We start from the raw sequence: 13,550 nt of genomic DNA, 5'->3' as shown, positions 1-13,550 counted from the left end.
TACAGATTTCTTAGCAGGTGTATTTTTGAGCAATTTTTCCCTATCTCATTCCAAACTACAGTGGTGGTTAGGGCAAAGCTGAAGCACTACACAAATGGCAATCCAAAACTTCCCACCATGAACTATTTCCAGAGTTGAAAATCACTTTACCTGACCCTTGTGATGCACTTTTCTGAACCCCTGCAGAAGTCACCTGAGCTTTTGTCAAAGTTTGCACAGGTTGGGCAACTATTGTTCCACCACCTCCACTCACAATGGCTTTTGCTACTCCTTGGGTTACAACCTGTTTTGGACCAACAGCCTTTGCTACTGAAGAGCTGGATTTAGCCACCAGTATCTGTCCACCACTGATGGCCACTGCTTGTTTTACTGTTGACTGTAAAGTAGAACCAACTGGAACTCCAACAACCTGTAATAAATAAGCATCAGATGATGCGCTTCCTGAACAGCTTTGCTTTATTTTATCTGGATAAAATCAACAGTCCCCCTAGTGAGCTATACAGGACTCAGTAGCAACCAGTATCAGAATACTTTTAAACTTAAACAAGCTGTCCACTCAAAACAACCAGCTGAATAGGCAGAAGGACTCAAACATGTGAATTTGAGACCACCCCACTCAGGGTATAGACAGATAAAACACCTACATCAAAATGAAAAGAAATGTGATGGACTTACAGCATTGTAAGGTGTTCTGTTCTAAATGTTGTGCGTGTCCACTCTATCCTATGCAAGTAGAAGCTAAGCCATGTTAGTTTATTGTCTGTTTAAATTCCAGTGTAAGCTGTTTTGGTTTAGCTTCTGTTATTGCAGGAAGGGAGTTGTTACACAAAATAGTTATAATTGATCAGCAGACCCATGCTCAACAGCCAGTGTATTCCTTCTCCCCCTTTAAAGTGATATGATTGTAATCTCCCATCTAAGCCTTCAGACACCAAAACAAATGATCAAACTTCCTATTGTCCTAGTTCCTCCTACCAGAGCAAAGATAACTGTTAAAAACACTCACAATTTCAGTGTTTATGGAAGTCTGATGATGATCAACCTAAGGTGCTCAAGATAGTTTCTAGCACAAGAAAAGTTGCTCAATTCAAAATGTACATGAATTCTGCATTAGTGAAGGTCAGAACACCAGAAACTTATTTTCAACTAACCTATCAAAAACAGGCACACTGGAGACTTTGGCCTGAATGTTGAATTTACATGAGTCTCAATTTTGTATGCAGACAACACCATACTTGTGTACTGCTTCAACAGGCAACAAAGTAGTTAAAAAAACAATTATTTTCTGTGAATGCTAATGAACATTCTGCATATACCAGTATTTTTCAACCAGCATGCTACAGCAACCTGGGGTGCCATGCAATGTTAGCACTGTGCAAACATAATTTGTAAGATAGACCCAGAGATTTGAAATAGGAATCCATCGTGTCAAAAACATTCTGATCTGTTGCAGTCTGACTTCTTCGCAACAAATTGCTCTATTATTTTTCTGTTCTTAAAAAAAAGAAAGAAAGAAAGAAACAAAAACTAAGAGCTGGCATTTTCCAGCGAGTGCCTTGAGTCTAACAAGGTTGGGAACCACTGGCTTGTGTGTGTGCCTGGCAAGTAGATTTCACTGTATAGGAAAAAATAGAAGAAAAATAACCTGTTGAGACCTATATTGTTTAGTCATTACACAAAGAAGTGGAGTCCCCTGTGGTTCAGTGGTAGAGTCCTTGTCTGCCACAGAGGAGACCTGGGTTCAATTCCCAGATGCTTATTACAGCCATAGAGGTACTAAACATCTGGACTCAGTCTGGTCTTTGGATTCTGTCTGTCTCAGTGGCCTAAAGGGGGATGGAAGGTCTGCATAACCTTCACTACTCCTCCAAAACAAACAAACCTCTTGCAAACCTCCTGCCTAGGTATATGCATTGAAGGTCTGGGTGACCTGTAATGCATACACCATGATATGGAAGGGTCAATGGTTGCCACACACAAAGAAGCACCAAGCTCCTCATTCCCCCCGGCTACTCTGCTTCTCTGTCTCTTGTAATGTCAAAAATAACTCAATTTTTTCTGAAACTGGAATGAGAATTAAGATAGAACAAAAGTGTGCAGCCTGCTGACACTGCTTGTTCTATCTTAATTCTCATTCCAATCTCAGACAAAATTGAATTATTTCCATCTTGTGCTAGTTTGCCCCCATTTTCTATTAAGCCATTGCAACAATGGAAGTAAAGGAATGGAGCTGGCTTGTTGGAGGCAATAATGTGTAACAGGCTTCCGAGGAACCTCTCACCTCACTTAAACTGCTTGGAAAAAATTAAAACATGAACACTACCCCGAGCAAAATTTTTACCTCCAGTTTTGTGCCCTTTATCTACAGTCCCTCAAATGTCTTAAGGAAACCAGTAAGCTCTGTATTATTGCTTGTGCTATCCAGGAAGTTCAAAGGTTGGAGGACAGCCAATTGTAAAAGCAGCACAGAGATGACAGTGCTATCTCTAGGAGAAAAAGCAGTTTACAGTAATCCAAATCTATCACAGCGATCAATACCTTAGACTGTGTGGTGCCCTCGCTTGTGCTCACAATCTGCTTCTGAGGTGACAGAGCTATCATATGACTCCCCTTCACCGTGACATACTGCTGCACTGATGGCTGCGAGGCTGTTCCAGTTACTGCCATCTGTGGTTGCTGGGGCAGCTCTCCTGGCTCCTGCTTTATTATCACCTTTTAATAAATTAAAGTTGAATTTAAAAAAAAAAAAAAAAAAAAAAGCTTTAGAGCATCCAAAGAAACCATCACCTACTGCCAACTTTCTGTGGAAAAGATTCACAAGAAAGAGCCAAGAACCTGAACTCCAGTCTTGATTCTGACAAACACCCAGGTCACAGACGCATCACCCTCAGATGTAGCAAAAACATCATAAGCTGCACAGTGGTGAAAAAACACTGATGTTTGCAAAGGTAATCAGAGGCCGACAGGTGCTAAACATTAATGCTAAAGATGATTTGTTCTGGTTTGCAGCTGCAAACAGGACTAGCCTTCCTGAGGTTAATTAATACTTTGATTCTTAACACCCTGCCCGGTCTACAATTCTGCCCAAAATATGCCAAACAGAACTCAAAACTTGGATACAACCTAAATTAAAAATAAAAAAAACAACCCGAGTTTCTCAGAGGCCTGCCTATTAGGGATGTGCGAAGTGGGCCCTATTCGATTCGGATTCAGCCTGAATCCGGGACAATGATTTGACTTGTTGATTCGGATCACTGTCCCTGATTTGATTCGGCCAAATCCAAATCTGAAGGTTTGATGCTGATTCAGAAAAAAAAAAAAAAAAAAAAATCAGCGATTTGCACATAGACACAGCTTTAAAAATTTTTTCTACGTACCTTGAGGTAGCAGGCATGGCTCGTGAACGCTGTGACGCTGGGGCACATGAAGCGTTCCACAGGAGTGCAGCGGGGGGGAGTGTCCAGCACACTCCCTGGCAGACCTGGAAGTAGACCGGAAGTACTTCTGCTCCATTTCCAGGTCTGCCAGGGAGCACGCTGGGCCACCCCCCCTGCAGCTTGGCAATTGGCTGCAGGAGGACCCAGGAGACACCAGTTACTGAGCCAGGGGCACACAGGTGACAACCCCACATGCTCCCCAGTGGACCCGGAAGTGCTTCTGGTCTACTTCCACGTCTGCTGTTGAGCGCATGCTGGGGAGCCCCCTGTGCTTCTGTGGGACACTCCACATGCCCCAGCATCGCAGTGCTCACAAGCCGCCTGCTACCTAGAGGTACGTAGAAAAAACATTTAAAGCTGTGTCCGTGTCCGAATTTCTGAATTTTTCCCAATCTTTCCAAAGCGATTCGGAGGGTTCCGATTCGATTCAGATTTGAAAATTCAGCCGCTGAATCAGGCTGAATCTCCGCCAAATCAAATCAGGGACCAAAGCTTCGCATAGCCCTACTACCTATCAAAAGTCCCCTTGTATTACATCATTTTGGACATTTTCCAACGGGCAGAGTATTAGCTCACAACAAAGGAAGAAAATAACTTACTCCTAATGCTTGAAGAAATACACTTAAAAAGACAGGTCTTGGACATTCAGAAATGGCAAGTATTATTTTACAGGCAAAGCAACTTATAGACCCAGAAACTACTCTAGTTTATTTTACTGTATTATGGAAGAAATCCACAGTGTGTTTTCAAATATCTGCTAGAACATGGCAGTAGTTCATTATAGGAAAGGAAAACAAAATAAAAAAGTAAAAGAAAAGACACGAAAGGTTGGAAGAACAATGAAGCCACTGAAACAGAAAGACATGCTACATTTTATGAAAGTTGCAAGAGTTCATTTTTCTTCATGCCTGTCAATAAAACAGCCTGGGCTTCTAATTCTTGACAAGGTAACAAGAATGTATATATACACCATGAAAGCTGTGCCAAATCCAGACTATGCCTCCATGCACAAAACCAAAAAGTACACATCAAATACCTTCGTAAAAGCTCCAAGTCCTCCTGTCACAGATTTAGGGCTCTGAACCTTGGAATGACTCCCAATTGGACAAAGAGGTGGCATTGTTGCAAATAAAGAATCCTCCTGCTAAAAATGAATATACATGAAATTAACACATAGGTGAAACAAGGAATATAAACATTAGTAACTGGATGCCCATATCAGCAACTAGAATAACATGTAGAAGTAATTTTATACATTCTAAGGAAGGTCTATGTATTTCTATTCAGACATGATTATTGTACGATTATGTGATACTGCATAAGGCATCTAGAGATTTCAAATGCTCTCTTATTGGGAACTCCATTCTTGGCAATTAAAACAACATTTCTTATTACGTGGTAATTAGGTGCCCGGAATGGGCTGACATGTACAATCACAGCCACATTAGGCGTTTTGATAATAAGCCTCAATTTTCCATCCTTTGAAACAGAAGTGTCAAATGCCTGGCCTGTGGATCAAATCTGACCTGCTGGAATAACAGAAGTTGGTAAGCATGGCCAGCAAGGGGCATAGCCTGTGCCAGGATTTGGGGGGCCCAATGGACACAGCTGTCAGTGGCATGGGGCGAGTCGCTTTAACCCACAGTCCAGATCTGGCCTAAGAGGATACTTTGGAATGTTAATCCAACCCCTTCTCCTAGCATATCCTATACTATCCTGGTGTTGAACTCCAACACAGAGACACAGATTTACAGGGGCTATATTTCCATTAACAGAGCTGCAATTTTTCTAAACGTATCCTGACTCTTACTGGTGTCATCTTGAAAACATGTGATGTGGGCATTCCCTAATTTGTTTCAAACTGCAAAGAAGCAACTGCTTCAGATCAGTGAAACAAGCATTAATGAGTAGTATTAGTTCTGTTAATTGAAGTCACTCTTAACTAGCTGTTTTTTCTGATATCATAAGGGGTGCACACATCTCATTTAATAGTACTGCTCCAATTCTGCTACCTCAAATTAGACAAAGCCTCTAATATCTGCCTCCTAATAGAAGCAATTCCCAAGATCATTTTGGGATAAGTCTCTGGCTTGGATTTTTGCAGATGGAAAAAGTATACTTTGTTTTACTTGGCAGATCCTTCGACATGCACACGTATGGCAAATGACTCCTATACCAGATTTTCAGAAAATGAGCATCATTTTCTGGGGAGAAAAATTCTCGTTCTAAACATAAAAATAAGTTCTTTTCTCCACCCCGGCTGCAGTTATCGAAGCACCCTAAGATCAATTGTTCTTACATAAGGTGAACAGACTATTGCTGATCTACCTCCTGCATACTACTTCACAACCCACGAACCACTTTCCAAAGGAGTAACACTGATGCCACTAGTCAGAAAGATGTCTCCTTGTAAAATGAGAGGTTTTTATCTGAAATAATTTCCGTACCTGTAGGGCTTTCCAGTTCCAAGTCATAAACCTACTCACTTCTGCTCGTTTGCAGCCAGTGACTGCAACCTTGATTGACTACAAACATACACTTTTGTAAATCAAACTTCTAAATGCTGCTCATACATTAGCATTCTTTTTCTCCCTCAGTTGCTTACATGGAAGTAGCTGTAACAGCCAAGGCTTGGCTTGCTTGCAACGTATGAATTAAGCAAAAATACCCATACAACTGAGGTTTCTAAAAACATGTACTTTTGGTCAGATCCAAAACGGTCACCAACCCAGTGAAGAAGATCAAAGGCCATTACAGAACAGGCTCTTTTGAAAAATAAGGTGATAGAGAGTACAGAGATCTATACCCCCTAAAGACTTTCTTGTTTGAGAGCAAAATACTTATTTTTAACAGAAATGTAGACAATTCTAATTAGAGCTGCCTGAATTGACACCATTATACCTTCCAACATGCTGTGGCTGCTAAACAGAGTATGTTTCAGTGACATGGTGAGCTTGTATTCTGTATTCAAGACAAGTTCACATGATGCTAAAAAAGACCAAATAGCCCATCTGCTTTATATGACGTGATTTCTTCATAGAAACAGCCAAATCTATCATGGTTATATTACCTTGACAGCAGAGGTTACAAAACTGCTTCCATGGATCTTTGAGACTGGAGATCCAGTTCCGTGAACGGCCTGAGAAACATTTGTCAGTTTGCTTGTTGGGCTTCCTGTGTATTGGAAGGGTAAGGCAGACTTCAGGGTAAGCATTTTGTGATGGTTATTATTAAATAAAAATGGTTTTGTACCTAACAAAGACATAGTATTTCACTTTTATTAACACCGTATATATGCTGAAGGGAATACACAGTAATGATATTTCTGTTACTGGTAGGCTTTGTGAAAGCTGGCTCATCCAAAACCTCAGTTTCAAACCTCAGATGTTTGGCAATGTCTTTTTAAGATATTAGGAATAGAAGGATTTTGTAAAGAAGCTTGGAGGTAAAGGGATTTGTGTCTGTTAGTCATTCAGATAAGTCATGCTCACCCTCCAGTCTATGGGCTGAATCTGGCCTGTGGGGCCATGTCATCTGGCTTGCAGGGCTCTCCCCAGGTCCTGGAATCTGGTGGCAGGGGAATGGTTGTAGTGTTAATTGCCATGGCTATGGAAACCATGGCAATTAATGCCACCACCACTCAACCACCCCAAATTTTTGGACCTGTGGGGAGCCCTGCAGGCCACATGACATGGCCCTGTGCACATGGAACAACTCCACCTGTGAGATCTGGTCTTGTGGGGCAGGAAGGATGAGCACCACTGATTTGGATGCTTTTGAAAATCCCACTCATTATATACAAATCTGCACTGGGTACATTTGAAGTTAACCAAATTACCATACGTTGATAAACTACACTTCAACTGCATACAAAGCTTTAAAGAAAAGTGAAACATTTAACCTAGTCAATATATGATCAAGTTGTTTCTTGTTTATCGAACAAAAGACCTTCCAAAAAGTACCAGAAAAATAAAAGAACTCTAGCTACTTCAAACAGAGACTATTCAGCTCTGTTACCATACCTTTAAAGGTGGTAGAAGCTGAATAATTCTGAGTTTCTCAACAAGAAAGGGACACATTTTTCATAAAGAATTTTCCTATTTCCATCCAGATCTAGTGAAAGGTATTTGTTATGTGAATCATTTTAAACTAATATAAAAAGTCTCTGTTAGCTCCAAGCGCTTCTCTAACAAGCTACCAAATGTACACCTATGCAAGTCAGGCATGAGGTTCTTTGGCCTGTGTGTCATGTTTTATATACAAGGACCTATGAGCAGCTAATTTTTCTTCCAACTCCAATACAAGGATGGCCTACTAGCTCTTCCCTTTCACCTGTCTCCTGGACTAATTACTCCTTAGACAGTAAAAGAATCACAAGAACTCAACGTAGAGTCCCTGCAACCTCCGAAGTACTGAATCTAGTTGAAGGAGTTGGGGGTGGGTCTGAGGCAAATCTGCTGAAAGTAGCTGAATGAAGGCTCATAGTTCAATTATGGTTGGTAAGACCATCTTCTCCAGACCATCCTGATTTAATCAACCTACTGTTTGGACAGAGTTGGAGCAATGCATGCTGGAATCCCTGACACCCTGAAGGTCATACTTCTGTACTGAAGATAGAGGTGGCAGCACAACACAATGGGTTGCACTTTACTATACCCAACACACAGCTCCAGCCATCATCCCAGATGCCCTTGTTACATGCATCACAACCTCCACCTACTTACTCCAATTTTTTTCTGAAATGTGTAGTCTCTTTGGAGAGAAATTAATGATTTATATCTGCTCTTACATTTTGTGTCGCTTCCTAGAGTGAACTCCACCTGTGCTAAAAACACCATATTCTAGGCAGTAGTTAGATAAACTATTGATCCTTCCCCCTTCTTTTGTAAAGCACTTTGGAATCTTTGCATATTGACTTAGTATTATTACAGGGAAGATAAACGGGAGTGGATAAAACTAAGCTGCTACCTTCCAAGATCACACTACACACCTGTGCTTGTGGCTGCTGCTCCAACCAGCTGTCCAGGCTTGTCCACAATAATGAAGGGGTTATTAATGACGGAGCTAGCAGACCCTTGCTTCATGTGCACCGGGGTGGAGGTTGGGGTACGAGGTAGCGGAGATGGACTAGGGGTCGATATTGGAGAACCTTAAGAAAGAAAGTCCGATACTTCCATCTCTTAAATTTCATAAGGACATAAAAATGCCATAAAAGAAAATGACTTGGAGTTTGCACATTTTGCCAAGGATGCATTTCCTAGCCCAAGTTGGATCACAGGGCTGTAAGGGGATGAGTAAAGTTTCAAAACCCCTGATTCTCCCCTGCTCCCAATGCCAATAAGCCCCTGCATGAGGGTAAAGTGCTGAGCAGCTCCTTGAAAGGTATTTGCCTTTCTTCTCCATGCTAGCAGATCCTGTTTCCATAGCCATTAGGAACAGCACTAACTAGAAGGGCTGTAGACTCAGGCAAGTGACCCCTAAGATAAGCCTCTCTTCCTACTATGCCACTCAACTGTGGGAGCACGTAAAAGCCACCACTGCAGCAGCATGTAACCTCCTGGTAAGTGAAAAGGGAGGTAAACCAGGGGGAAAAACAGGTTGAAGAAAGTAATAAGGGAGCAATAAGAGATAAGAACAGAGAATGAGAATATGGCTAAAAGAGGGATGACAACTGCATTATGGCATACAGTGAAGGGACACTGTGTAGGACAGTAGCCCTGTCACTGAAAAAGACGCTTACAACTTACACATAACTATAGCAATGTGAAAGGGACAATAGGTTTTCTCAGAACTCAGTAGAGTCTCAGAGATGCTTAGCGAAGAATGATTTTGAATAGAAAAGATTGGCAGAGACTATCCTAAGGATTTTAAGGCAGACAAGATAGCCATGTAATTCTCACCTACTGGGAAACCTTCGTGTCTTCTAAATGGGACCCAGAAAATTAGGCAAATGGTTCAGTATATTAAGGTAGTAAGTAAGAAAGCAGCTGGCACTTGTTCAAATAAGTTGCTATTGCCTTAGGTACTGTTTTAAGAGAGAAAGAATATATATTGGCAGAAGAGAAAATACAACCATAAATGGAAAAAGCAGGCAAGAAAAGTTTGGGAAGATATGATCAGTAAGCACCCATACTGGTACCTGCTGCCTCAATCTCTATTCACTGAACACCACACAATAGTGGTATATTACAGACAATGGTCTCATGTTCACAAGTGACTGAAGAAAGACGGGCACTGAAGTTCTCTCATGTACCCTACAGCCCAGCAGAAAGCATTGTGTTAGTGAAATGCAATTATCACTCTCAGCAGACCAGGGAGTAGAAGCAGAATGAGCATACTACAGTGTGACTGCATCTGTTTTAGAAGTTTCCAAAAGGATATAATTTTGCTTGCTGCAATCAGATGCTTATCTCTTCTCACTGAGCCATCTAGAATTACTGTTAATGGGGGAGAAAAAAGGAAACTGTCTGCTTCTAATGAGAAGACACTGTGACTATGAGAGCAATGATTTCGAGTTTTCAACACTGTCATCTGCTTGAGAAAAGGGGGGCGGAAGGACAATACTTTTCCCATTTTACCAGTCCCAAGAATCAGGAAGTGAAAAGGGAAAGCTTTGTCTCGCCATTCATAAACACGCTCATGACATCTCATTATTTTGTACCGAAGTAACAATTTTTATGCCTGAGCCAATTAACTAGGTGTAGCAGCATGTCAAAAAAGTGCATGCCCAGGGAATGATTAAAAGTAGTTCCCAACTTGCTTTTAACTTGCAAACACTCTGCATAAGTATTTTTTTAAATGGACAAAATTTGTTTTTAATCTCTTCCACTGGAGTTTCCCTATTGACTTATGTTCTATGCTGGCAAGAAAACAGGGAAATGATACCAAACAAGGCCAACAGGTTCCATAACTCATTTTCCAGTATGAAGTATTCGGAACATCAACTAAAATTCACCTGACACAATCTTGCAGCTCATGGTGATTGGCTGGAAGGATTTTCCAGGTGATTCTGCTGGGCTTGGGATCTGACCCTGAGGCACAATTTTGCAACTAGCTGCAATTGGCTGAAAAGCCGAATTTCCATGGGAGCCAAAGGCGACCTTCTGTGTTAATTTAGTGGGAGTCCGTTCTATCGAAGAGGGCAGAGAATAAAACGTTGTATGTCTTTCGGTCTCAGCGTTCCCAGGGAATCCTGATTAAAACAGGGAAAAGAAGAGAAATATTTCTCATTCCTTAGTGTTTTACTGCATAGACGAAAACTAAGATAGGACAAACGCCTTCAAAGCCTGTAAGTGTGATTTTGGGGCATTTATTATTTTGCTTGACACTTCTCTGAAAAAAAACATATACTCAATCAAAAAACAATGTACTGTCTAACCCAATATGTTGTCATGAAGCTTCACTATCCTGGCATCCATTTTGACAGATTTTTTTTGCAAATCCCAAGAGTGCCGATATGTGTTGTTTGGAAGTGGCTACATCCATATAGTTGAAAAGTTTTCACTAAAGGAAGCGTGTCTCTGCATATTTGTGAATGATTATATAGGGGCAGGAACAGTGACTAATGTCCTCCTATATAGGCTCAGGGTCCATCTTAATTCATATAGGTGGAGCTCAGTTAATCAGTGGCTCTAATGAATAACAGCAGTTTCTCTGAGGCAGTAGCAAGCTCTTTCCTTCCTGTTTGCTTTATAGACTGCCCATCCAAATGTTCAGCATCTTCGCTGAAGTCAGAAAATAGCTTATGCATTATATTTTAGGTGCTCATGTTTTTCTTTTTTTTGCCACAGTAAGAGGGACACAGTGACAAAGTGGTTCAGGTGTCTTACTATGGTGCCAGGGGTATGAGTTTGAGCCCCTCTCTGGACTTGTGCTGAAGGTCATCCCCAGTTGACAAGGTAAACATGGCTAGTCTGAATCACTGGGTATGTTGCCTGGCCATATCACAATACCCTACGTGCTGCTGACTAGAGAGCAAGGCCTTAACTATGTGAGCCCAATCAGCAGGGAAGTGGGATTTTAACCTTTTTGACCATAAAAAGTGTAGCAAATATAACACTTCCCATCCTTAGATGGCTCCGCTCAGATAACTTGTTGAACACCACTGGAAAGATTTTAAGTTTTCAATTGCTAGAACATTGCAAAAATGCTGTGAAACTAAGTCTGGCATGTGGTAGGTGGGACTAAGGTAGCTTTTTTCACGTAACAACATAATTTTACTTTAATGGTATAAAAAACTGGTGTTTATCAACAACCCTAACCCATGCTTAGGAAAATGTTTTAATTCAGGCCATCTGGATTGCAATTATTTGTCATGAAATGAATTTTCTGTAAGAAGCAATGAAATAAGCATTATTCAGAAGTTTTTTAAATGCAAAGCAAAAAGAAGACAGATATTTTTGAGAGCTCTCAAGACAACTCATAAACTTATCCCAAAGAAACAGTTTCTATACGTTTCCATTCAAGGTGTAAAAAAGAATCCAGTTCCCAGCTCCAAAGTTGGCTAGTCACAGAACCATGACTGGAACAGAAGGTGCATAATATGGTACTGAGGAGAACGATAACAGGCATTTTAAATCAGCCTGGTGGATAAAAAGGCAGTTGATTCAAGAAAGGAAGGATGATTTTATGGTTAAAGCACAGGTCTGGAGATCAGTGGTCTAACTCCTGCTCCAATATGCCCCTAGGCAATGATTATTTCCATGTTATATCTCACAAGAATATTGTAGGGGAACACAAAACACACATTCCTGAATAAAAGACTCTAGAAGATGGTCCAGCAGCTGGAGCACTGGCTTAGGAGTTGGGAGGGCCTGGTTTAAATTCTCTACTTCACCTCTGCTTCCTGCATGACCTTGGCCAATCACGCAAAGCCAAATTTACAAAGGGATTTTGGTGCTGGCATGCTTAGCTGCAACACTCAACTTCTAAGTGGCTGGCCTCCAGAGTGGGATTCACTGCGTTGGCTCCCTGCACAGGACACGGAGAGAGTCTAGTACATCAAAATGGGATTCACAAAACAGTCAACATGCCAAGTGAGGAGCTGCCCAAGGTTGTGTCTACACTGCCTCCACACTGCTGTTGAGGGCTGCTGCCAAAATAAACTTCCCACCAACTCCTGTTCCACACCTGGAAATGATGCAGGAGAGACTGAGAAATTTTCGTGCCTAGAGGGTCAAGCCAGGATTTTGAGGACGGCACTCTTGGGCTTAGATACCCAAATTCCACCGTTACACATAGGCCCACTTTAAAATCTGGCTGTAAAGCCCAGATCTAACAAAGATATTTAGATACTTAACTCTCATTGAAATTAGTGGGACATAGTTGCCAAATTACCTTCAAATATCCGTTTCATTTTCTCTGTACTTCATACTCAATCTGTTAAATGGAATATTAGCACTTCTCTACCTCACGGGGACATTGCAAGATGTGAACATTAAAACGAGTGCCAGGTACTCAGCTAAAATAGATGGCTAATGCAGTACTGCAACTGCCTCGCTCCTCTCCGGCACCTCAAGCATGTAGTCTTTTTCTGCAGCAAACCCATGACCAGAGACTCTTGATGATCCCATAAGTTTTTACAAAATCCTATGATGTTCACACATTTAAACAGCTCAGGTAGATCACCTGCCTAAATACTCTGAAATCCAGAGCAAAAAAGAAAACAGCTCTTAACACTTGCTTTTCCAACTGAATGGCCTACATAAAGCATTTGCCCTCTATAGAATTTGGCACAACTGAATCTCCTCAATGACATTCAAATGAAGAAAGTATTCTGAACTCAGTTTCTTTCAGAAACCTGCCACTTCTTTAATGTACTAGACAGTCAAGAATCAGATGAGTTATTCCAATGCAACTCAAAAGTAATTCAGTTATTAACCCAACACTTAAAAATATTCAAATTATCCCTCCCAAGATTTAGAAAACATAAGTATCAGTTTGCTTTACCTTTTTCTACAGAAGCATCTGGACTGGACTCATGCAACTGTTTAATTGGAGAAGATGCTTTAACGGGTGCTGGTATGCTTAGTGGTAGTGGGAGAGAGGTGGGGACATCAGAAAGGTCAGACTCAGATGACTGGGAAAAGAGATATTCCTCTCCAAGGGAATGCC

At 41.2% G+C, this 13,550-nt stretch overlaps 1 protein-coding gene across 15 annotated transcripts in view; it reads right to left on the bottom strand.

The window, feature by feature from the left end:
* YEATS2 (YEATS domain containing 2) overlaps positions 1-13,550 on the bottom strand; it is a 74,474-nt gene that overhangs the window by 34,040 nt on the left and 26,884 nt on the right. For 9 of the 15 annotated variants that reach the window (XR_003095169.1, XR_003095156.1, XR_003095153.1 and 6 more), the window contains exons 11-17: positions 13,386-13,550; positions 10,393-10,629; positions 8,428-8,586; positions 6,508-6,611; positions 4,474-4,581; positions 2,539-2,712; positions 151-409 (exon numbers count right to left, since the gene is read on the bottom strand). Coding sequence is in view for 11 of the 15 variants with exons in the window: in XM_025209764.1 (XP_025065549.1) it covers positions 151-409; positions 2,539-2,712; positions 4,474-4,581; positions 6,508-6,611; positions 8,428-8,586; positions 10,393-10,629; positions 13,386-13,550 (1,206 nt within the window). In the remaining 4 variants the exon portion in view is untranslated. The remainder of the gene's footprint in view (positions 1-150; positions 410-2,538; positions 2,713-4,473; positions 4,582-6,507; positions 6,612-8,427; positions 8,587-10,392; positions 10,630-13,385) is intronic. The other 6 variants (XM_025209721.1, XM_025209726.1, XM_025209738.1 and 3 more) reach the window with 6 other exon arrangements.

Source organism: Alligator sinensis, unplaced genomic scaffold (genome assembly GCF_000455745.1).
Source record: "Alligator sinensis unplaced genomic scaffold, ASM45574v1 scaffold237_1, whole genome shotgun sequence".
Classification (NCBI taxonomy): Eukaryota; Metazoa; Chordata; order Crocodylia; family Alligatoridae; genus Alligator; species Alligator sinensis.
The sequence above is the reverse complement of the archived record's forward strand: the minus strand, read 5'-3'. Positions and strand labels throughout refer to the sequence as shown.